Consider the following 27,000-nt stretch of genomic DNA (forward strand, 5'->3'; position numbering starts at 1 on the left):
AATGACTTTTCATCACTATTTCATTTTCTTGTGTATATGCCAATGGACTAAATGAATATGCAGAGATGTTCAAAAGGACAAGGTATCCTTGAGCAAAAATACAAAAAACAAAACACAGTATACCTCAGCTCCCAAAGTATGGCAGTGCATGCTTGGAAAGTCATACTCACTCCTCTCTCCAGCAGAGAATGACATTACGGTTACGCTGTCATTACAACAAAAGCATAAACCACCTGAAGTACTGTTACTAGGACAACTTGAGCTTAACCCAAGGGAAGCTACGGCACAAGCCCAGGATAACTAATGCACAGTATTTGATAGACACATCCCCAGTGCTCTCCACAGGGAGAGGAATATTGAGAAGACCATGCTGAGGCTTCAGAGTAATCAGCTCTTGTGGAGGTTTACAGGCTGGGAAAAGCCTACATCTATACAAAAAAACTCTCTCACCATTTCTTTACCTCCTGCCCACCTCTCCCATACAACAGGCTGGGAGCAAGAGACGAACCAGCAAGGTCCAGGCAACCAACTACTCTTGGCACCTCTGTAGAAGCAGGGCTAAAAGGAGATGCCCTGATGTCTGAGCAAGCCCATGCTCACTCCACATCCCACAGCTCAGGGCACAGCCACTATTTTTACAACACCAGCAGAACTCGACTTCTTATCTCCCTTTAGCATGGCTGATGCTGGCCAACTAAGTCAATTATTTTACAGGAGGAAATAAGAAATGCTGGACAAAAAGGGTGACTGGCTAAGTGTTCTCTTCTTTAAAAAAGAGGCTAAAAAAATTCAAAGGCATTCTCTTTTCTTCTGCTTACCAAATGAGATTTTGTTTTCTCTCCTAATTGGAGAAAATTAATTAATGAGGAAATAGTAACTTTCACAAGAGCCAAATAAAAATGCAGGTGAGTACTCAAAACATTTTCAGACATCTCTGCCAATACATCTCTCTAGTGATTTACAGCATAGTAGAGAGCTCAGCCAGAATACAGCTCTTATTTAATTTTACAGTTATGCACTGTGTGAACTAACTCAAGCTGTGGAATAATTCTCTCTAGAAGATGGCTGAATTAGTTTTATTGTACTTCTCATTTAAGATGCTTTAAAGCTGAAATATGATGGGACAGAAAAAGGAATATTCACTTATTTCACCTTAAAGAAAATAAATACAGGTGAAAACACTAGGAAGAAAGGAAAAAGATTCTTACATGTATTATTCTACTCTAACTTCATATGCTTACCATTTTAACAAATGAATTCTTTTATTTCCCTGGAAAACTACAAATCCTGCAGCTGTGAATCCTAAAAATGTAGTCATCCCCATCGAGTCCTTTAAAGAGAAAAAAGAAATAAGTAATTTTCTCCTTATCTATTGGAGTGCTTCCTACTGATAGTAAAAATTCTTACTTTATTTTAGACTACTTGCATTTTATTTTCATTTCAGAAATAAATTTTTCTTGCAAATTATACATTTCTGAAGAGCTAAGATTGCTCTTGGCAGCATAGACCTCGTTCATTTCTAACCACTTAACTGAGTAACATCATCTTGTGCTTTGTTTTTATTTACCTGTAGCTGATATCACATACAGAGTCCCTAGAGATATTTACTATTTTGGTGAAAACATACTGCTCTATATTGTCCCAATTTAAAAGTGCTGGCTAAATATAATTCAGGGATTCACATCAACTTCATTGATGTTTAAGATTTCACATCATCTTGTTCCTTTGTGACATTTCCCACAATTATGTTGGAAGCGTGACAAATAACATTTACGGTAAGCAAGTACTTAATTCTGGATGGAAGCAAGAATATCTGGTGATACTTGCCTTTAAATTAGCAAAGACCATTTTTCACTTCAATTCCACAACAGAAGTTTTGGTTCAAGTTTTTTCAGTAAAGATTTAGGTGAGTTTTATACTAGCTGGCTATCCTGTCCATCACGAGCTCCAGATCCTCACTGTGCTAAAGATAACCTGCTTTATTTTTCTATGTGGTCTGGTAAGAAAATATGGGAACAAAACCACAATGATACTGCTTGGGTAGAAGCCACAGAGCTGCACAAGAAGATGTAAGGAGCCAAGAAAACATCTTGCTTTGCAGCTCACTTCCAAAAATCAGGGCTACGAAGATGATCCGAGGGCTGGAGCACCTGCCCTATGAGGAACGGCTGCGAGAGCTGGGCCTCTTCAGCCTGGGGAAGAGAAGACTGAGGGGGGATCTGATCAATGTGCACAAGTACCTGAAGGGAGGGTATCAAGGGGATGGGGACAAACTCTTTTCAGTTGTCCCGTGTGACAGGACAAGAGGCAATGGGCAGAAATTGAAGCACAGAAAGTTCCACCTGACCGTGAGGGGGAGCTTCTTCACTGTGAGAGTGACGGAGCACTGGACCAGGTTGCCCAGAGAGGTTGTGGAGTCTCCTTCTCTGGAGATCTTCAAGGCCCACCTGGATGCAACCCTGTCCAACATGCTGTAGGTGACCCTGCTGAGCAGGGAGGTTGGACTAGATGATCTCCAGAGGTCCCTTCCAACCTTACTGATTCTGTGATTCTATGATTTTCCTCAAGCTCTCAGCATGGACCATGAACCCCTGTATGCCTCCACACTATCAGCCTTCCTGTACAGGTAAAGAGGAGGTGATGCTGCATCAATCTGGATTTTGTGAAGTGCCAGCATATGTCTTCGAGATGTGCTTTGGAAGTAAAATTTACAAAGTCACCAACTTCAGAGAGCTCTGAACCAGTCCCTATATCTCATACTAGGAGCACCATTTCTAGGAATGTGTATGTGAAATCAGCGGTTTAGATTAGAGCCAACTGTTTAAAGGTGCTCACCAGAGCAGCTAAGCAGACAGCATTACATACTTCTGCTGTTTCACCAAAGTAAATGGCATATAAGCTAGAGGACAATCAAAAATAGCATGTGAAATAGGCAATATTAAAAACAAAGTGCACCTAAAGGTATTAAAAATGCAAGTCATTCAATTCATGAATGCCTTGCATTCAATTCATTCAATACAATTCAGAACTGATTACTAAAATCACTTTCTTACAGAGAACTACAAAACAGCGAAGTGGTGGAATACCCAATTACATAAAGTGAATACCCACTTCTCCCCTTTGTACATTTAGTTTGCTGTTCTGGCTAAGATTTGTATATCTTGCTGGTGTTCAGCGTAATAACCCAGCAAGGTCTAAAAATTTTTGCAGCTTTTGGACAACAGTAATGCACTGAATCCTGAAAATCTTGGCAAATATGAAGTATCTCACATCTGAAGCATTTACTGAAACCTTTGCAGTATATACAAAGAAATGATTAATTAGAATCAAAACTTTTGCCCTAATATCCTCTTACACTCTCCTATGATGTTCTGTTTCCTCTAGAGCTACTTTTTTCAAGCAGTCAATGTTTTTCCAAGGCTGAAATGAAACCTGTGACTACAGTCACAGGACAGTGTTTTTTTTTTTTTGTTTTGTTTTGTTTTTGTTTTTTTTTAAACTACTCTATATTTGTTCCTGGATTAAAAAAACAACCCAACCCAACCCATCCCCTGCTCCCCCTCCAGAAACAGAGTAATAACAATTCACTTAATGGCTTTTTATTATATGTCATTGAAAAAAAAAGTTACCTTGCAAGGATGAGGATCAACACCATAAGTTTCCAAAGAATGTGCTTTCAGGAGCAAGTTAAATTCAGCAACAGCTGGGCTCTGACCTCTAAAATTACAAAAGAAACAACAGTTTGACAACAAGAAAGAAACAGGAGAAAAACACTTTTTGATGGGAGAGTTTAGATCCTTAAAAAGGAGCAAAGAATTTCTACTGAAATATGAACAATTTCAAGTATGTTCTATCTACAATATTAAGATAGAAAACTTTTCACATGATTTCTACTCCTGAGTTGTCCAATGTCTGATGTTTTTCAGCAAGTTCTGGTGTTTTTTGCTTGCTTCTAGGATACTAGCACACTATGCAGTTAACCAGAGTATCCTGCAAGTATTTGTTATCTTTTAATGTACATGCAAGTCAGCCTGAATAAAAAATAAACCTCTGCATCTTTTTTCCACAAACCCTTGCTCCCAAATTCATTTAAAAGGATTGTCTAGATTAACAAACATTCCTTCCAGCTCAGGATATAAACAAGGCGATCATATTACACTGTCTACTGAGATGCATGCCTAATTATAGCTGTGCCTGTTACCATCATGATAGGTTAGAAACTGTCAGCATTTCCATTATATGCCCCTATTTTTAGGGTGTCTATAATCAACCATGAACATACACTAAAGCCTGAAACATGGCACTCAAACCTCAAGTTCTAGAGAAAAATTTCATTACTTCATTTTAGCTCCTCTAATTTCTGCTTTTATAACAAGCCCTAACAGAAATTTGGAATTCCGGTTTGCCAATTAACTGTACTGAGTATTATGTTATTTAGATGCTTGCATGACTATGGTATGTGATTCTGACAGAAATACTGCTTTGAGACAAGTGGTGCTTGGGAACCTTTAGAAAGCCAGGTCTCATAAAGGCTTCTCATACAAGTCATTCAGAAAATGAGGCATAGACAAATCTTCAAGCTAAACAGAGACAGTCATACTAAGTCAAATCGATGTGTTTTGGGGTCCAGTTTCACTCAGGAACAGGAATTCAAAGACAGCTCTGTGCACCCAGGTAATCTCCCTGCAGTAGAGTTTCCGTTGTTGATATGCTTTTCATCTGCAACTTAGTAATAAAATTTTCCTTACTAAATAAAAACGTATCTACAGCAAATCCTACCACTAAATGAAAGCCAACACTTTATTCCGATCACCAATTTAACATTTGATACTCCTTTGATCAGCTTTGTTGAAAAGCCTTTAAAAGTATCTACTTACAAGAGCCTTGCACACAAATATACAGGATTTTCTCACCTGTGCAAATGTTTCCACTAATGCCTCTTGCAGTGGAAAAACAGAACACTGTTAGACAATGCATCTTTGCTATTTACCAATTCAATTCTCTCAGGAAAGTCAGGTCAGCATGTGCAGTAGCTTCAGTTCACCTTATGTGATTGCCCAACCTATTCAGCATGCATTCAGCATTAAATTGAAGATGTATTCCCTTTCCAGCTGTTGCAATCATTTCAGGACCCAGCTCCAGCATGCCTTACTGTGCTACTCAACAGGACCAATAACATATTATGTAGAAAAATTTCTGTATACCACATAAATAATAAAATATAGTTATTTGTGAAATTAAAACTCCATAGCTATTAGCTGTGAATTAATCATTCACCCTAAGAATTAATCAATCTAAACATTCTTAATAAAATTTTAATGGAAAAATACTTTAATAGACGACTGAAAAATCTGCCACATGTTCTGTTTTTACCTTTAGGCTCAAGCTGAGTACACTACAAAGGATGTACAAGCTCTGCTTATTCCCCAAGGGACTTCCAACTCTGAAACTTTTGAAACACCGGGAAGCTCAGCGGGGAATACTTTCCAGTGTGTGCCACAGAAACGGTGTGCTTGTTTTCCTGGCTCCTCACACTAATCCATTCTAGAATTTTTTTTTACCTTAATTCCTCCCATTTGAGGTATCTATCTGTTACTGAAGTTAGTCAAAGTCAAGGATGCAGTATCACAGGAGTCTTAATTATTGCATCTTAATTCTTTTAAAAGAATAGAGACGTTTATACAGCAACAACAGCAAAGCAAAACGCATTCTCAATTTAATTCATTGTAGCTGGCTTCCTGAATGACCCTAGTCAAGTAATTTCATTCACCTTGCCTTTCTGCTTTATGAAGTATTCAGAACTACTAACAAAAAGCGTAATTATTGTCTATCCTTTGCCTAATCTGTATGCCACACAGAAGTTACCTGCTGCAAAATACACTAGCAATACAATTCCTTAACATGCCCTGTAGAGGAGTCGCTTCTCAATATATATATAGCCTTGTAAAGTGTTTAAATGCAATTAATTCAAAGATTAAATAAGTATGCTTATAATGGTATGACCTTTACAAACACGATGAAGCACTTGCATTCAAACTGGAAAAAAGCACAAGCCATAAAGCTTTAAATAACACAGCCTCAATCTCCATCAAATACCCTTTGCCTTGTCCTGAAGTGTGGGCATTCTTCATTGCAGTTTTAGAAGAGACAACAGTGACTGTTTGGAGAATACCCATCTATGCCAGAATCTCTTTGTTATACCATGTACATAGTATCCATCAGCAGAACAGGAATACTCTGGATGTCCTTTAAAGCTTATAAAAGCCAGAAATCTGCATAAAAATTAAAGGGTTTAATTACAACATATACAGATCACAGAATCACTTACACTAAATGGTTCGGGTTTTGTTTTTGTTCCTTTATAACTTTTTATGAGCAGCTGAGACTCTGGAAGCTGTATGAACATGGTGCTCACAATCTTGAGTGATTGTTTAATTTTTCCTCTAAGCCTGGGAGATTTTGGCAGACAGTAAGGCTGTTTTTAACATAGCCTTTCTGGTCATATTTTTAGTTATCAATAAAGGTACTAAAGAGGACTAATTGGTAGTGAAACACAAAGGTATTAATAGTAAAATAACAATAATTCATATTCTCAAAGATAATTTCAAAGAAAAGCACTGAATTAAGATACTGGTAACTGTTATGGTGTTTCATTAGCCCTGTGTCTCAGAACAGCAAAGCATTTAGCACATCTCCTAAGCAATGGCACTGCTTTTTTTTAGCATGGCTCTGGACATAGGCATCAGGAAAGAGCAAACTGGTCTGCATATGAAAAGAAAGATTACCGTGTGGTAAACAGCTGAAATGCTGAAGTGTTGCTGGCACATACAAAACCTATAAAATTTCAGAACATCCAAACTTGTATTACAGAATCTTTTTTTCTCCCAGACAGTCTAAGATGACAAAAACTTAAGTAATTCCTTTAAATCAATAACTAGCCTCTTCTACTGAATCTACAAAACGCTTAATGGTTTAATTTTACACCATGCTAACTGTAGTAACATGTGCCACCTACAAAACTCCTTCTATCAGAACATTTCAAATCACTTGTTGCAGCCTTATCCCTGAAGCCACAAAGTACCTACAAAATATATGCTGAGATATTTAAACAGTACTTCATAAACTGATGTAGTGATGTGAAGAGTTTTACACCTATTCATAAAAAAGAGCACATTTATAGGGCAGGTGCCATTCTGACTTCTTTATTATTCATTTAAAATCTGTTCCCATAACAGTGAAACATCTCTTGACCTCTGTGTTTGTTAATAGCATAGTAAATTGTTCCCTGGTAGTCCAGATATACCTAACCCCGAAAGTCCCCCCTCCAAGCAAAGAAGAGCGTGTCTGGGGGTGGGGGGGGGGGGAAGGTCCATTCAGCTGATGAAGAAATCCCTACCTTCTGGAAACTTGCACAAACAGCTGAATTCAACAATACTTACACTAAATAGCAAAACCTGAATCTAATCGTCACCATTATATAGCTAATGACTAGCTTGGGGAAAAAAAACAACTACATTTGCTGAGGCCGATTATGATCAGTTTCCAGAAAGAAATCAAACAGAAAAGCTTTCTTGGGATACAGAAGCTAAAGAATGATCAAATGAATTTTATGATAAAAAGAGACATATTTTTCAAGTAAATTATCTCTGCTACTGAATATAACATACTACTAGAAATTTCTATTTAAAGAAAACTTACCTGCATTATCTATTTGCTTTTATTTTATTTTTGTATCACATAAACTTTGGGAAGAGAGAAGGGAAAAGAGATCTGTTTTGTTTATAAAGTACTTCCCTCTAGACAGGTACTCAGATTGCAATATCAATAAAAATGCCTGCTCAGGAAAAGTTGCTCCCACTCTACAGCTTCTGGAAGGGCTCTTTGTGCTGCGTAAGCAGCAACCCAAAGAACAGCCATTTTTAGGAAGCACATCCAGGACTACAGGTATAGCTTGTTTAATTTAGCTGTTTTTAAAAATAATTCTTTTTAGAGAAAAAAGAAAGGTTCAGAAGAATAAACCTTTGAGGAACGTAACACACTTTCTTCAGGAAAAGGACTACTTGGCTAGAAGAGCTCTTTTAGTTCAACTTTTTAATAAATGCTTTATTCATCCCAGTTACAAGAGGAATTAAGGAGAGGAAGAAGAATGATAGCATCAAGAAACATAAAAATAGGGAACTGCAGTACAGTAGAACAAACTATTTATTACAGCAAGTACAGTGCCATTTTAGTATCACAATGCTAAGTTAGCAAGAATTGTGTAATTTTGAAGTTGCAGGCCCAGAGATATCCTGAAACACACACAGGTCTGTTACAAAATCTAAACCAGTTTTAGGCTTAAGAAGAATATGCTAAAGTGTGGGAACCTTCAAGATACATTTCAGCGCTTGTTCATGCCATGTTGTGGCTTATGAGAATTGCTCCAAATGGGAGGGAGGAGAGGGCAGAGGAAATGTTTCTTGCTGAAGGGGTCTATTCATTTTGACATAATGTCACACAAATTGACTCATCTACCTGTATCAAACCAAACAGAAGCAGAAGCCTATTCATCCAAACCAGACCGGGAATGCATAAAGACACCATATATACTACTGAGCCATTCAAAACCATAACTAAGCAGTTCTCTTGACCTCATGTGAGGCTTTTGTGCATGCTTCTCCTCTAGTATCATTTTGAAAACATACAGTATTTTAAAAAATATACTAGAACTAAGGGATGTGTTGAGCGCAATGACAACATAAATGTAAATTTGTTTTTAGTGGTCATTTGTAATAACTTTCCGGTGTTACTAAAATAAAGGGCTGGATGCAGTTATGTTAAATGTAGAATTTTTTGGAATTTGGAAAGAATCCAAATGTTTAACAGGCAAAGGCTTTAATAACCTTAAGCATCACCATCACCTTTTACAGACAACTGTTCTTTTCAGTCCAAGAGATTCCAATGTCCTTCCCAAAGATAAAGAAATCCCAGAGTCAGCCACTATACAGTCATATATAAAAAAAGACCATGTGTTTTAACAGTTTTCTGATATAAATAACGTATCCAACCATATAGTCACTATTTCCAACTCAAGGAAATAACCAGCCTTTTGCTAATATAGCAATTTTATAAGAAATAACTTGATTAAGCAACGAAATATTTCAGATCAATGCAGTTAGGGGTCTACCTTCTTTCAAAGTAAGGTTTACTATTACAATATTTCACACTCAGAGATTCTCTAGCAGTTATTGATCAAAACTAAGTAAAAAGCATCAAAAATGTTTTATGAAAGTACATCGTGACTGGCAATTACTCAAATTTTAATTTTTTCAGAGACATTTTCTGACAAGATGGCTTGCACTTTTTCATTCAAATACCTTTGGAAAAATATGTTTGCTTCCAATTGCAATTTTCTAATATCAAATACCAATTTTGAGCCTTTTTGTTCACTGAAGCTGGGAGGTCTGCTGTGGTGCTAGTGTGACTCATGCCACAAACATAATATTGAAGCTTAAGTACACATGCTTATAAACAGTGGAACACTGATAGCTTCAAAATTACTTACGATTACTTTTTATTCAACACTGTTAGCAACAAAGCTTAGAGGACATCATGCAGTCTTAACTACCTAACGGGACCAAGGAATAAAATCAACTGTTTTTGTTTTGAGTATTTTAAAAGGAATCTTAGGAATTTCTTTCTATAAACAGGAATAGATCTGAGACTAAATCTACAGACACTACAGTTTTCAACAAAAGCCTCTGACAGAGGTTAAAAAATATCTAAACAGTTTACAACCTCAGGAACCACAAAGAAGAAGAGAAGTCTAGCTATTCAAGGCAGCCAACCTGTGGCTGCACTGTTCAGCTGCATTTCCCAGAACTGAGCTATAAACATATGGCTACCAGGGGGGCTGTGCCAACACAGAGCCTCCAGAATAAATCCAAATGCCTACACTGAGAAACAAACGAGCCAGCACAAGCTATCAAGGGTGAACTTGAGAGGACATTTAGTATAGCCCTTGTACTAAACGCTGTAATGCAGGTGGAACCCTGAGCAGCTGACGGTACCATCTGCCTGCGACCCTCCCCTATTTACCAACCTCCTCTCAGCTCACCAATCCATACGGCATTTTTACAGATGAAAGCATCAAAGATTTTGGCATGTGGCTCCTTAGGTGTGGAAGTCAGCTCTCCTTGCTCTATCTCAATCCCTGCTCATTTCCAAAATAACATTCCTCCATGTTAATTTTAGTAGATTCCAGATCCCCAGCAAATCAGCTTGTGTTTCCTATAACATGATTTGTAACTTTTGAAGCATATCGGAAGTCCTTCGAATTGGATTCCCTTCGTGTACACGAGGCCATTAGATATCAAAGTGATTAGGACAGTATAAGAAAGCAAATGCAAAGCACAGATGAGTGCATCACCAGCAATAAATGCATAAAAGCTGATAATATGTAGTTTTATTTGCAAGAAGCTCTAACGTGCCATGTAAGATCCACCTTATTCTGCACTTGCTAAATGGGCATTTAATTTTAGCAGTTTTGAATGTATTCAGTTGCATGCAAGAAGTTTGCTTTGTTCTTGGATCAAATCACATTAGCATCCACAAACAAAGAATTTTTTAATGGCCGCTACCAAGTCTTTTAGGACAGCCTTCTAGAATATAAATTCTGATACTAATATTTGTTGTTATGCTTCCAATAGCTTCACTGGCAGCTCCATGTCTTCATGAGAGGTACAGAGCACGATTAGCACAGATTAGGAAATCCTGCACACCTTCTGCTGACTCTGACCACTCAAAATAATTGATAGTACTGTGAAATGAATAAAGTATATGTTAAAGCAATGGAATAAAGGTCAAAATGCTCAAATCACCACTGGGTAGTCTAAATGTAGATGATGAAGCATAGGACAAAGATGTTAAATGCCTTTCAGGCTAAATTTAAACAACACTTCTTTTAGCTTGAATAAAACATGAGTTTTAATTTGTTAGTCTGATTTTCAAGCAAAAGTGGGTCTGCTGTTAAATGGGGCAGGGGTCTGGTGAAAAAAGATGAGGAAAAGGTCGAGGTACTCAATGCCTTCTTCACCTTGGTCTTGCCTTCAGGAATTTCAGGCCCCTGAAACCATGTGGAAAGTGTGAAGCAATGCAGACTTACCCTCAGTGGAAGAGGATCACGTTAAGGAACATTTAAACAAACTGGACATACGCAAGTCCATGAAACCTCAAAGGATGTACCCACAACTGCTGAGGGAGCTGGTTGATGCCAGGACATGCTCTACCATCTTTGAAAGATCATGGTAGTAAGAGGAGAGTTTCTGAGGACTGGAAGCAAGCGAATGTCACTCCCATTTTCAGAAAGGGCAACAAGGAGGATCTGGAGAACTACTGGCTGGTCAGCTTCACCCTGATCCCTGGGAAGCAAACCTTCCTGGACACCATTTCCAAGCACATAAAGGACAAAAAGGCAACCGGGAGTAGTCAGCAAGGATTTATGAAAGGGAAATCATGCTTAACCAACTTAATAGCCTTCTATGATGGAAGGACTGGCTGGGTAGATGAGGGGAGAGCAGTGCATGTTGACTACTTTGACTTCAGTAAGGCTTTTGACACTATTCTGTACCACCCTCACAGGCAAGCCAATGCAGTACAGGCTAGGTAAGTGGCCAGTGAGGGCAACTGAGAAATGGCTCAATTGCTGGGCTCAGAGGGTTTTGATTATCAGCACAGATCCAGCTGGAGGCCAGTCACTGGTACTGTACACCATGGGTCAAAGGTAGGTTCAATATTGTTTTACATCTTCATTAAATTACCTGCATGATAGGACCAAATGTACCCTCAACAAGTTCATGGATGAGACCAAACTAGGAGAAGTGGTTCATACTCCAGATAGCTGAACTGCTATTCAGAGGAACCTCAACAGGCAGGAAAGATGGGCAGAGAAGAACTTTACAGACTGCCAAGTCATGCCCCTGGAGAGGAATAACCTCAGGCACCAGAAAAGGCTGGGAGCCAGACAGCTACAGAGCAGCTTTGCAGAGGAGCACTTGGGGATCCTAGTGGACAAGCTGGACATGAGCCAGCAAGGTGCCTCACAGCAAAGAAGGCCAACAGTATCCTGGGCTGCATTAGCCAGAGCATTGCCAGCAGGTCAAGGGAGTGATCCTGCCCATCAACTCAGTACTGAGGAGACATGCCTGGAGTGCTTCCTGTTCTGGGCTTCCATGTACAAGCAAAACATGGACATACTGGAGCAAGTCCAACCAAGGGCCAGAAAGATGATGAAGGGACTGCAGCATCTGACATATGAGGAGAGGCTGACAGAGCTGAGATTGTTCAGCCTGGAAAAGAGGTTGGAGATCTTACCAATGTGCATAAATGTCAGGTAAGAGAGCCAGCATGCATTCACCAAGGGGAAATCCTGCTTGACCAACCTGATAGCCTTCTATGATGGAATGACTGGCTGGGTAGATGAGGGGAGAGCAGTGGACGTTGTGTACCTTGACTTCAGCAAGGCTTTTGACACTGTCTCTCAGAACATCCACCTAGAGAAGCTCAGGAAGTGTGGGTTAGACGAGTGGACAGTGAGGTGGACTGAGAACTGGCTGAAAGGCAGAACTCAGAGGGTCGTCACCAGTGGCGCAGAGTCCAGTTGGAGGCCTGTGGCTAGTGGTGTCCCCCAGGCCTCGGTACTGGGTCCCATCCTCTTCAACTTCTTCATCAGTGACCTAGATGAGGGGACAGAGTGCCTCCTCAGCAAGTTTGCTGATGATCCCAAGCTGGGAGGAGCAGCTGATATAGCTGAGGGCCATGCTGCCATTCAGAGAGATCTGGACAGGCTGGAGAGTTGGGCAGAGAGGAACCTCCTGAGGTTCAACAAGGGCAAGTGCAGAGTCCTGCACCTAGGGAAAAATAACCCTATGCACTAGTACAAGTTGGTGGCTGACCTTCTGGAGAGCAGCTCTGCGGAGAAGGACCTGGGAGTGCTGGTGGATGACAAGTTGACCATGAGCCAGCAATGTGCCCTTGTGGCCAGGAAGGTCAATGGCATCTTTGGGGTGCATTAGAAAGACTATTGCCAGCAGGTGGAGGGAGGTGATCCTGCCCCTCTACTCAGCCCTGGGGAGGCCTCAGCTCAAGTACTGTGTCCAGTTCTGGGCTCCCCAGGACAAAAGAGACATGGAGCTACTGGAAAGAGTACAGCTACGAAGGGCTACGAAGATGATCAGAGGGCTGGAGCACCTGCCCTATGAGGAACGGCTGTGAGAGCTGGGCCTCTTCAGCCTGGGGAAGAGAAGACTGAGGGGGGATCTGATCAATGTGCACAAGTACCTGAAGGGAGGGTGTCAAGGGGATGGGGACAAACTCTCTTCAGTTGTCCTGTGTGACAGGACAAGAGGCAATAAGTAGAAATTGAAGCACAGGAAGTTCTGCCTTAACGTGAGGGGGAATTTCTTCCCTGTGAGAGTGACAGGGCACTGGACCAGGTTGCCCAGAGAGGTTGTGGAGTCTCCTTCTCTGGAGATCTTCAAGACCTGCCTGGATGCAACCCTGTCTAACATGCTCTAGGTGACCCTGCTGAGCAGGGGGGTTGGACTAGATGATCTCCAGAGGTCCCTTCCAAACTTACTGATTCTGTGATTCTATGACAAGATAATCTTCATAGGTGCCGTCCAACCTTAACTATTCCATGATTCTTGATATCTTGCCAGTACTTGTCAGGGACTTCATCAGATAAGCAAATCTTCTATTAACAGAAGATTTTTATATAGAAGGGATTTTTGTCTTGGAAAAAGGAGAAAGGAGTATCAATGCACTAAAGTCATCTGAGGCATCTTACTATTTTGACATCTAAAGCAAATTCCACAATTGCAGTAACATGGCAGTCAATTTGGAACTAGTACTGCCACGTTCAGTTATGTACTTTTATCCATTTGTAAGAGGAGACCATAAAAATCAAACAGTAAGAGCTAGAACCAAAATTATGCCAATGACTAATGTAGTTTGCTCAAACAAACAATACTAATTCTGTCATAGAAAAAATACATCTATTTAGGGAACATCTGAAAGAAACAAATTCCTCCTGATAGATAAAAAAAAAATCCTCAAATCTCAAAGATATTATTAAGATCATCTGACTGATAGTATTTAGAAAAAAGCAGCAATTCTAGCAATCCCCACTGTTATGCCTGAAGAATGTTCTCACCTAACTTCCTTCTCCTCCATGTAGAAGATTTCATGGTTCTGTTTAACCTCATTTGATGTGTTAGTTCTTTTACATTTCCAGATCTATACAGTATTCTTACAATATTTTTGTTATACTCATGGCTTTTAGTCACCAGAAATCAAAATGAGTTATGGCTTTACATACTGAGCACCTTGTAGTGTATTAAACATCTTCAAAGCGCCAAAATAGGTGAGAACTGAACATGTACCTTTTGCATGGAAGTCAAGCAAAATAAGTTATTTTTAATTCAGATCATTTCATTGATGTAATTTACAATGCAGCCTTACAAGTACTTATATTAGTCCCAACTACAAGGGTTAAGGAACATGCAAATGAACAATCTTATCATTAACTTCCCTTCATATAAAAGATATCCAGGAATACACTCATAGCATATCCAGCTTTTCATATCCAAAATCTTTTCCAATCCGTTAGACTGAGAGCAAAACAGAAATGCAAGTAGCTAGGACTTTACAGCTACTAAGAACAGTAACAGACAATCATAGTTATTTAGTGCATGCTCTATTACAGTCATACCCAGAAACATAGTAACAAAGCAACTTTGAATTCTTTTAAGAACAAGCCTCCATGTCTTATTAGTCCCTAAAGCATCTTCACATATTCTAAGATTTACTTTGACTTTAGTCTAGTCCAAAGACCATTCCCTCTCTTACTCTCAGCAGTATGCCACATTTCAAAGAGGTCTTTTATGGAATAACATGAAAACAAGAATATATATTGTGATGAAATCAAGGTATGTGTTTGCTCAGCCACTGGTAAGGTTCAATTAAATTATTCCTGCACTACTACTTTTCTTCACTGAGGGAAGAGTAATTAATTAAAAATTCACAATACAATTAATCACACCTCAATAAAACGGTCATGCATTTCTGTCTGCCACACTTCTAATTATGCAATCTGGTGCAGAGGAAGGTCACAGTAAAGGCTGCATTTAGCTGAAATGTGGTGATGTCTTCACAACCACAAAAAAAGAGAAACAGGGGCACCACATCATACATATGCTGTAACTAATAAGAACAAGACTTCTCAATGAGACAAAATGAGTCACTAAGTCATTGGCAGCTGTCATCATATGCTATCGCTACTTCCCAGACATTTCCCTCACTGTTTTTATCGGCCTTTCAAAAGACAAATTCTTCTGTCATTGTCTAGGACAGTAGAACAGATGTGTGGAGTTAAAAGGTCCTGAGGACTATGAGATAGGATTCAGTGAAGAACTGGCCTGTTCAAAGCCACAGGGCTTTGATAATACAAAAGCTTGTGGCAGAAGTGAGATGCTACGGCCTTTGTTTACTCAAATGAAGACAACAAAGCATACAGATTCATTTGCAGTGCTGAACCTCTTCTGAAGTTAGCAGAAGGACAGAGAGATTTAAAATCTCTCAGTCTCTTCTATCCTCATAATACCTAATATATCATCCAACTGCCTTGTTACAAAAAAAAAGTCTTGGGAACCATTTTCAACATTTTGAAAAATACTCACTAAGGACCAAAATTTTAATTCTTATCAGGAAATTCCAGCTGCCGTACATAATGAAATAGGATGTGCTAATCAATACCAAATAAAAGCCTGCAAGCTTAGTGGGTAGGCTTAGTGGTTTTTCTAATTATTTGCCATTTACTTTTCCCAGTTGAGTACTGAAATCTGATCATCAACAGCAGTGAAGTTTCTACATAGAAAGTTTTTTATATGACAGACACATTTTATTCATTCTGCATTCCTAGAATACAGATTCATGGTATTAAATATCTGAAGAAAAATTTATATGACTAGTGAGTATTCAATGCAAAAGATGTAACAGAATGATCAATTCTGAGAAGACAGAGTGACAATGGAAAATTGCCAGGACCAGACAGAAGCCATCCAGACAGCTCTCAAATGTCTTATAACCAGAGAAATATATAAGGTACATTGAATGCTGACATAACAGAAAGAAAATGAAAAAGAAAACACAGTTCCACTATAAAGACTATAGTTGAACTATAAAGAGCTATAAGCCAGTAAGCCTAACATTCATAGCATGTTAACAGGTATAACCCTAGGAAAGAAAGAGAATCTACCAACATACAGACAAATGGATATATTGAGGAGAGTTCTGTTAGAAATGGATGCTATGCCTCACACATCTCCTGGAATTCTTCGAAAGAATCAAAGAATTGATTCTTCAGACCTCTAGATACAGGAGCTCTGGTTAATACAATAATGCAAAGATACAAATGGCTTTTTTTTCTTCCTTCTGAATCTGGCTTCTGATTGTAATAGTGCATTGTAGTATACTAATGCTTTCAGGGCTGCAACCCCAATAGTCCAAGTTAGTTTCAGTAAGTTATACAAAGGTGATGCTTGGTAGGAGAGCAAAATCTGCTGGTACTCTCAAGGGCTAGGCACCTCAATACATGTGCCTGCACGCACGACCCTGCCATAGGGGAAGCCAAACAGACTTTAATACAGAGATATCTGAACAGCAAACTCCTTTTCCAGTCTGGGTGATAAATATTTCCTGAACCTTCCCCAGAGCTCAGATGCAGGATCTTTTTCATATTCCTACATGAGATTACAGTTTCCTGACCACTTTCTTAATTTCTTGGAGAGCTACTGCAGCACACTGCCTTAGCTTTTGCCTTGGTATAGCCAGAGTTGATAAATCCTTTCCTGCAGAGTAGATTATAAATATACTACCCTGAAGTCTGTGATGACAAAAAGACCAGCCCTGCATACTGGAAACAAGTCCCCCATAAATATTGGAATGAATCCCCCTTTTCATCCTTCCCTTTCTATCTCACTCTTTCCTTCCCCTTGTCTAATTCTAAACAAAAGACTAGCCTTTCCAGTTACATTTGGGCTCAGTTGATGGAAAACCTTGTTTTGCAAAAGCTGGATTTAGCCTTTGGAAATCTGTAGAACTATAGAATATTATTCGAAGACAGAGAATTTCTGGTTTCTTTTTTAAAGTACTTTTCCTTTGCGTCTGTGTAAAGTTCACCCTAGACTAAAAATGTCAGATGCTGTTATACTATTCCAAACATTGTTTTGATGAAAGAAATATAAACAAAATACAGGCTTTAGACGTGAAAATGGGAAGTCATGTTTACTTTCTTCTGGACCCAAAAGTCCAGACATTATTGTTTAGTTATTTATTTTAAGAAACTACTACACCTGTGGTGGTGAAGAGCTCCCTTTTCATACTGTCATAAGAATTACATTCCTAGTTTACCAAAAAGTTTGATGGATTTTTCCATCAACTTCTATATTATGCTTTAATTGCTTAACTCCTCTGAAAGGTACTGCTCATTTTCTTTTTTTCAGGGGGTTGGTAACTCACATAAATTCATGCATTCTTACGAATAGTATTCAGTATTCATTTACTTAAGTAAAGCATTAAGCAGTAAGAAAAAACAAGCATTTTCGGCAAATGCAAGGAACTTTGCAAACTGCTGAATACAAGAGTCTCCTTCTGCTTTATGCAATTAGCTGTTTGCTTTTATTTGATTTTCTCTATACCCTATTCCCTTCAGCTTCTCTACGGACTATACTCGACTGAGCAGAACAGCTGGATTATCAAATTCTTTACTACTGTAGATGTTATTCACTGACAATCCTGAAGGGGGTACGATTGCATAAAGCACTGCCATTTCTTCCCTGAAACACCATATTTCTGGGACACATTCAACTTTGAAACCATAAGACTGATTATCTATCTTTGCCCATTCCAATTTATTAACATATTAAAAGTTTAGGACAGAAAAAGGGCTGACAGAGTTATCCATCTCACCTTAGCCTTCCAAAGAAGTTACCTAAATATGTTTCCGTACAATTCATCACTGTGTTATCATCCCATAGATACAATAACATCATTGCAGTTTCAGCCAAGACACTATCTGTCAAGAATTATATCATTGCACTAAGTACAGAAATTTCATAGCAAAAGATATATAAATATATATTTCCACAAAAAGTTGATCCTTAAATGAACAATGTTCTTCCATTAATCAACCACAGCAGCACTCATGATATGAGCCACTCTCACTAATCAGACCAATATTACTAGTAAACCTAGTCTTAACTTTCCAGCACACGTGGGAATCAACAGTGATTAGTGAATAATGTACACTATGTAGAAATAGATAAAAATAATTTGCAGTTGTGTCTTAACAAGCAGCATTTGGAATTACCTGAATTCATTTTTATGCATGTCTCCTATTTTCTTCTCAAGCTTTTGTGACTGCTTTGGAAAAATCTTAAAGTCGCTGACATAATTCTCTGGGTGTTCATCAGGATCATAATCACCAAGCTCAGCTAAATAGATCAAAATAAATTAAATTGCAAAGTTAGCGAATTAAAAAAAAAAAAAAAAAAAAAAGTAATGCAGCATAGTTCAGAAGACTTCCAAGATCAGTAAGAATGCAGCATTTCTGAAGAAAAGCTGTTTTGATGAGCAGGTAGTTAAATGAAACTGCAAAATTGTTACAGCTGCCCCTGCAACCAATGAATTTCAAGTGAACTTTTTATTTTATTAACTGCAGAAGTAAATTGCAATTCTAAACTATTTTGTGGCAGAAACATGCTCTGAAAAAGCACAGGTATCGAAAACCCTCCCCTTTTACTACTCATCAGCCTGCCACTAGGCAGAAATAAAACAGCGCATTCCACACTTCTCTTTTCTACACCAGTTTATCTCCACCAGTATGGTTTGATTTAATTCAATTCTAACAGGGAAACACAGTTTTAATCATTATTTAAGGTTGCTCACAGTATTTGATTCCTCCTCTGAAAAGCATAACTTCTTAAGTAGCCAAATACAGCATTTGTTGTCTATTCTTCTAAAACAGCCTCTTTTGATACACTCCAGGCTCAATCTAGTTAGAATACACTGCCTTATAATACATTAAAAGCTTCATTCATCTTAAGGCACAAAGTGGTTTCATGTATATGAAGTCCCAGATTAGACATTAAGCAAACTATTTTTCTGCAAGCAATACAAGTTACATATCTGAATGCGGCCCTCAGGAAATGATGGGTATTGGGGGTGGGGGGATCTTTCTCCATAAATTGTACCTACTATTTTCACTAGGGATTCCATCATCATCACACAGGCATATACTATAATAAATGACGATGTATGCCACTCCAGATGGAATGTTTATACTCAGCAAAGCACAACAACAGAAATTTACTTTCTTTATAATTTGAATCTAGTATCATTGTCACACTTTTTCACTTAAACGCTAAGACAACCGGTTGTTTTTTAATTTTTTAAATGGTCCAATCTGTTTTAAGTTGACAAAAAACAGTAGAAAAACAAAAGCATTATTACTACTTTTACTCTCACCCCACTTTTGAACTTTTCTTGATACTGAACTTTCCTAAGAGTTGTTAGGTATTTCATAAAATCCTGCTGTTTGTACTTACCTTGAACAATGCAGGCACCCAGGTAGGCAGCATCAGAAAAAGAACACAGCAGACGGCCATGGAAAATATCCCTTTTTATTTGTAGATATAAGAGGTATCTAAAATGTTATCAAAAAAATAGGATAAGAAATGGCATCTTTTCATAACAGATTTAACTTACCACTATGAAACTATTTGGTTAAATATAGACCTCTCTCTTGCTACTTGAGTGACAAGAAAAGGATATAAAGTATAACCACAGGGAAAATTAGACTTTGGACAAAGCTGTTCTCATGAAAAATGAAATAGTGACTAAGAAACAATACCCACTAAGAGATAGGATAGAGATATCTTATTAGAAACAAATAGCTGTTACGGTACTAATTAGTTACATGAAATTAATTATAATAATGTAAAATAGCACGTTCCCCTTTCCTTTTTTTAATCCATGGAGAATCCTATCTGAAATTTTGAGGCAAAACAGCCTCCCTGAGGCACAGCACTGAAATGGAGTGCCAGAAACCTGTCTGGGAGACTTCTCAGGATCCCTTCCTCTAACAGCTAATTACCTTAGAGAACTGAAAAGGAATGAAAGAAATTGTTCTCTGTAGCTGCCCTCTGCATCTTACCATATAGCAGCGTTACATGTAAGAGCAAGAGGAGAGGCACAGCTGCAGGGACCTCACTTTCTCTTTTGTTTTCTTCCCTAGAGAGCAATCTCCCAAGAGGACTTAAATTCAGTGCCGATTCACAGATATCTCCTCCCCTGCCAGCTGGCTCACTGCAACTATCCTATTCAGCAGCTCATTCCTCTGGGAGAGTAAAGCATATAAGCCTGGCTTTATGAAGATAAATAAACTATTCAGGATGAGGGGCAACAGACACAAACTGAACCACAGGAAGTTCCACCTGAATATAAGAAGAGAGGCTGTGGAGTCTCCTTCTCTGGACACAGTCCTGTCTGACATGCTGTAGGGGATCCTGCTTGAGTAGGTGGCTGGACTAGATGATCTCCAGAGGTCTCTTCCAACCTCAACCATTCTGTGATTCTGCGAACTAGCCACACTTTTTAGAAGATGTAACTACTACTGAAAGTCTTCAGGATATGCCTCAATGCTTGGAAGGGTAGGTCCCTTCCAACCCCAAACTATACTGTAGCCTATAAAAACGGGCTTTACAAATAAGCTGATGTAAGAAATATTTTGCCTGAGTAAATTATTTAGTTGCGTGCGTACTACAAAATCCTGTATCAAGTAGCTTGTCTGAAAGTTTACAGCAAGTTCTAGATTGCAACAAGAATGAAAGCATTATCTGAAGGGTGAGATAAAACTGCCTCCTTTCCCCGGATTATTACCCGATGTTACACAAATTCAAGATTGTATCATTGAGAAAAACACTGTACTCAGTGTGAACATTTCAGTTCACAACATTACAGTATTCCAAGCTTCTACAGAAGTCTTGCTTTTTAAGGCCTCATTTTCACAATGCCTTATTTTTACAGTGTGTTTTCTCCTGTAGTCAGTATTAACAGCTCACTAATCCACTTCCATGATTTGGCACTGCTACACTGCAGGTAGTTCCTGGAAAAGATTACTTCTGTAAGAGTGAACGAAAGGCCTCAGTGACGCACAGAAAAAAAATCTTCCTCTGCAATGACATGCTACTAGAAAATGCTTGGTATATCTACACAAATATCCCACAGAACTTGGGCAAATGAGCATCTCCCAATACTACAACTTTTAGTAAGTCTTGCCAGCATGAAAATCAGGCTGTGATTCCCCAGGGAGTGACCACTAGCTCAAGGCCAAACTGAACTCACTCCTTCAGAAGCGCTGAAAAAAGTTGCCTATGAAAGGGCATCCTGAGATTTCACAGCATGTCTTGTTAGCCAAATTGGATCCTCAGAGACCTTGTAAATTGATGGTTTCCAACTAAGTATAATGAGATATGCAAAGGTAAACAGGATTCTGGAAAAACATATTAACCCACTGCTTCCAACCTGCCTTTAGAGACCTCAGGCTTAACTAAAATTCTGAAGAACTAAAATTCTGATGTCACACATCCTAGAAGTTTACATGGGCATAAAAAGTGTGCAACCATGGAAATGCAGTAGAGGGCAAGGAGATGCTAGAAGAGCCCAAATACCTTGCCATATTTTTTTTTAACTCAACTTTATATTACAAGAGCTAATCCTTTAATGTACAATTTCCACATAAACAGTAGTTTACTACATAGCAACAATATCCAAATTTGTAAATTTCTTTGACAAGTGAATATATTCTTAGGAGTCCTCTGGTATTTCAAAGGTGAAACAGTATTGTGAGAAACATGACACTGAAGAAAGCTAATATAAATCAAAGTATTCCTCACCAATTGTGCCAGTTCTGACTCTCAAACTGTACGAATGGAAGCAAATGCTATGATCATTGACTATGCTATGAATATTTTGACATTTACACAAAGAAAAATCTATTCTGCAATGAATTATTTCCTGTATTAGAGGATAATGCACTCACATTGTTTAACTTCACCCATCTATCACAGGCCACTAACTTCAGAGCACGAAAGAAAAAGAAAATAGAAAATTTTTCAAGAATTAACTCAAAGAACCTACTCAAAAAGCCAGTCAGCCTGCCTTCCTTTCTCTCTCAATTGCTGTGCAAGAAAGCACAAGTTAGATTCCTGCAGTGAGATGGCATGGATTTTCTACACCCACATTATATATTACTATGTAAGAATGAGCCTGAAAACATGTATACATACATTTAGTAGAATTCAAAAATAATTGTTTTTAATACAGAAGGATTATATTAAAAGCCCGAAATGCAACAGTCTCTGATGGATCACTAAGATATTACTTTGGTGCTTAGGGTCAAAACATTAGCAACATCAGAACCCCCACAGAATGAGGGCAAAAACAAACTCATTTTTATGCATTCTACTAAAATTCAATATAGAGGAACATGAATGTTTGGGTGGGAGTGTGCATACTTGTGGTACTTCTCAGCAAATAGTTTGTTGCTGACCAGAATCAGAGATCCTCAATATCCTTATTACATTTCCACACCTATAATAGTCTGCCACTTCTCTACTTGACTTAAACAAGAAATGCATGTTTTCTATTTTTTGTCAAAAAAAAAAAAAAAATATACAGAACAGTTACTGCTAACCAGTAATGCAAAATATCTCCAATATTTCATTTTCTTTTTAAGGCTCGAAAGACTTCTTGGAATCAATGATTTACTAAAAAGATAAAAAGATGGACCAAATTTCTGTTTGCATTTCTGAAGAACTAGATACAAATACATATACCGCTTTCTTGCTTAAGTTTGTTTGCAGTATGAAAGCCCTAAGATTTAATGTTTTTGGAATGTTTTTGATATCGTCATTACAATAAAAACAGTCTATACACTTTCATCTAAACTGTCAACACATGCATTCTTGTAAAGTACATAAACCTAATAAAATTTATTATTATTCACCTCTCCAAAATAAATCAGTATCTCTGTAAGTTGCTCAGAATAAATGATTTTTTCAGAATTAAAAAAAATATATAAAAGATGTCCATTATAATTTTTACATAATATTCACTTAATACATTGCATTTTTCTTTGTTTTGTCTCTCTAATACACCAGGGAATACTTCCTTTCCTTAAAGACTGCAAAAACATACTCAATTTTTGCTGAGAGATATGTTAACAGGAATTACTTAAGAGGAAGCAGAGGATATGCAACCAAAATAGCATATAAGGCACAGTTTTAGGAAAAAGAACAATCATGCCTCACAGCTCATTTCTTTCCAATGATAGTCCTGCAATGACAGAGCTGTTACATAGGCTAACTTCTGTCATCACAGTGGGTTATCACAGTAGCATCACCATAACTGCCACTTATCCCTCTTTGCTTTAAAATATACAAACCCTAATACTTGTATTCTGAAGAAGATGTTCTATTTGTTTTCTTCCCTTAAACAAGCAGAGTTTCTTTGTTGTAGGGTTTTTTCAGGTAAAATGCTCACATACCTTCCAACTACATTAGTAAGTTTTTAAGTAAAAATGCTCAAGTTTATCTTTAGTCTTTGCGGTTCTATACTACTGAATTGCTGCGTGCATTTGACCATTGAAATCTCAGTAGAGCAAACTAGTTGGTCATACTGATGTCTTACAACATCTTTAAATCCAAAGGTTCTAAATTGCACTTTCTGTGTGATGCTGCCAGGAATTACTTCATTCTGCTCTCCAAGGCAGAAGGCAGCAGTCAAGCAGAAAAGAGGCACAGTACTCACTTCACAGTGGAGACTAAAGAAACTGTTGGCTGGCACACAAGGGAGGCACTTGATCTTGTAAGAAGGGCAGAAGGATGCCCATGCAGATCAGAACTGGAATCTAAATGTCTTTTTTTCAGAGACCACTCACACAACCAATTACATGTGATTCAGTTCATCTTTCTCAGGCAAAACAAGTAGGGCTGGAACAAAACTAGAATGCTAAGGAGTTCTTTCAAGTGAAGAGGATACTCACAGTTTAGACTAGAAATCAAAGTTTTGAGCTTTGTGAAAGAGTTGGCTCAATCCCAGACACTTTTTGTAATCTTGAGCAAATAATTTATGTTGCAGGTCAAAAACCTACAAACGCATACCTGACTACTGCCTTTACTGAGGTTTAAGTATGTACTTAAAATATTTTACACTTACAGAAATAACTTACAGAAACAGATCTGATCTTGCATTCTTGTGTCCTTCCACCCCATCTATGCTTTCCAAACCATGGTGCGATATTTTAGCTGAATTTACAGCTCTGTGCAAGTATTCAGGCTTACCAGTACGCTGGTAAATGTTCCATAGCCTAGATTGCTACCCCCTACAGTCACAAATGTCTGTGATTGGAATAACCTCTCTTCCATCTATTATCTATTTGTAATAGGAATGACTCAAACAACTCCAGGTCAGTCAACCCTTCCCGCAGCTGCCGATGGAGAGTCTGAAATATCCATACTCATTTGCAATCACGTTTCCAACTGTTTAATTATCAATTATTAAGATGCTCACCAAGGCAAGAAAGCTTTTCTATAGCTAAAATTTGTCATTTGTCCACACAGCAGCTGCTCGTTTTATTCCATTAAGAAGCATTTCTTCCAGTATTGTCCTGAAGCCTTCCCAGCTGACAGACATGGTTGTGCTGAGAAATCCAGGAATGTGTCAAGAAATTTTATCTCAGCATAGAAACTGGCTTCAGCAGTATTGCTCTTTCCCAAGTTACTCTGCATACTCAAGTGCTGAGCAGCAGAGTACAAGTGCCCACATTTACAATATTCCTGGATCGTATCACGCATGAGGCCGATTGCCCAGTAAGATTTGAATTTCTTATGTTTATTATCCAACCACTAATTTTGCAATCTGGTTTCTTCTGTAGGGATCAGGGATTACACTGCAGGAACACTAGTTCCTGCCAAAGTCTAGGAATCTAACCGAAATACTAACACTACATACTAATATCTAGTATCACAACCAGAAACTTCTTTTCTGTGCTTACAGTGCCATCTAGATAGTGAAGATAATACTATTTCCCTAAAAATACATTACTTGTCTACTTACCAATATTTGTGAAGTATTTTGATCTTATACATTGAAGAAAAGCCAGTATTTTATTAGATATGTGATAATAACACACACACATAAATGCTGAAATCCTCAACTCAATGTGCAGCAGGAGCCAAAAAAAAAAAAAAAAAAAAAAAAAAAAAAAAAAAGCTGGGCTTCATCAGGAAGGCTATTGAGAAAATGACATTTTGCAATATTCAAAACCTTAGCGTAACCTTGATGTTTTGAGTGCTGTGCCTAGTTCTAGACTTTGCATCCTTAGGAGGACACAGCAGAGCCTGATAAAGAGAAGAGCAACTAAAATGAATGGGAGGATGGAGCCTTCTCCACAAGGACAAACTTCAGTATGGAGAGAAGGTACCTTAGGGTTAATAACACTGAGTTTTCTGAAATCATGAAGGCAGTGGAAAAGGTGAACATAGAACCGTTACACACCGAATCTTTCAATACTAGAGCTACAGAGAACTCAGTGAAATTAGCAGGAAATTGTTTAATACAGATAAAAGAAAGTACTTCTTTACACAGCAGTTAGTGAACTAACTGCCACGGGAGGTGGTAAAGACAAACAATATCCTGGAAAAAAATTAATTTTGTCCATAGCAGGATGGTTTAAGCCATCCTCAGTATTTCTAAAATACAAACACATGGTAATAAACGTGCAATAGTGATATCAGTACAGCAGTTGCCCTTTCAATACATGTAATCAGTCACAAACCAAATTCTAGCAGAACAGGGTTTACAGAATGAAACTTCAAAACATGATATTTTCAAACACAAGAAAATAACTATTTCTCTTACCTGGAAAGAAGAGACAACTGTCCTGACTGACTCACAAACATCTAACTCCAAAAAAGCAGAAGACACATTCCCTTCTAATTAAAGGTGTAAGACTAGTAAAATACCAAATCACCTAGGGCAGGCTGACGTCAAATTCTCTTTATTGCTACGCCTCTGTTAGAGTTATTTGATGACAACAGTCCTATTCAGACTGACTGCTTTAGAGGAATGCTGTATGAAAACTGCACTTCAGCCAATGCTGTAAAATCTTGCTTTTCTATAGCAAAAGCAGTGTGGCTCTATATAGCTATTCATAGAACACCTGCAATCTTACCCCCTTCAAAAGCAGGAATGTTTTGCTAATTTATTTGAGTAAGTGCATGACTGTCTCTTGCGTTAACAAGCACCTATGAGCACAAAATCTTCATTCTCGTACAGTTTGTGAAAAAAAGTTATAACTCAAGTAATCAAACACAACGAAAGCAGCCTCATCCTATAGCTGCATCCTGAACCTAGTCCTTCCTAGATGGTCAAATCAATCAGAGAAGCTCTGGACCACAGTATCATTAAAAAACCCTAAAAACCTCAGAAATAAATAGTCTATTTGCTACCCTCAGGCATGTCACTGGAGCAAATGATGACTATCCAGTAGTCTCAAAACTCTCACTTCTGCGATCAGACTGATGTCTGCCAATTAGCTCAAGCAATACATGGGCTTGTCTTCCTGGCTTCAGAGCAGGCCAGTACCATCACAGTGCATAGTCTTATTCTGGACTGGACAAGAAAAATGGGATGATGAGTATCACTGCTTGATAGCACAGGTTACAGAGGAAAAAAGAATTTAGAGCTACAAGCTACACAATATGTTTTTTAGATACAACAAATGTAACTGATCAAAAATAAACAAAGATGACAAATGAAAGTTACGGAGCAGACTGCAGCTTTGTTTTAGCTAGCAGGTGACACTGTACACCTCAGGAGTTTACAAACCCTTAACAAAAC

At 38.2% G+C, this 27,000-nt stretch overlaps 1 protein-coding gene across 1 annotated transcript in view; it reads right to left on the reverse strand.

Moving 5' to 3' along the window:
• Positions 1-27,000, reverse strand: part of FRMD3 (FERM domain containing 3) — a 139,701-nt gene that overhangs the window by 26,398 nt on the left and 86,303 nt on the right. The window contains exons 5-8 of the mRNA XM_062599285.1: positions 19,644-19,741; positions 18,407-18,530; positions 3,630-3,717; positions 1,242-1,330 (exon numbers count right to left, since the gene is read on the reverse strand). Coding sequence (XP_062455269.1) covers positions 1,242-1,330; positions 3,630-3,717; positions 18,407-18,530; positions 19,644-19,741 — 399 coding nt within the window. The remainder of the gene's footprint in view (positions 1-1,241; positions 1,331-3,629; positions 3,718-18,406; positions 18,531-19,643; positions 19,742-27,000) is intronic.

This window comes from Rhea pennata, chromosome Z (assembly GCF_028389875.1).
Source record: "Rhea pennata isolate bPtePen1 chromosome Z, bPtePen1.pri, whole genome shotgun sequence".
Lineage (NCBI taxonomy): Eukaryota > Metazoa > Chordata > Aves > Rheiformes > Rheidae > Rhea > Rhea pennata.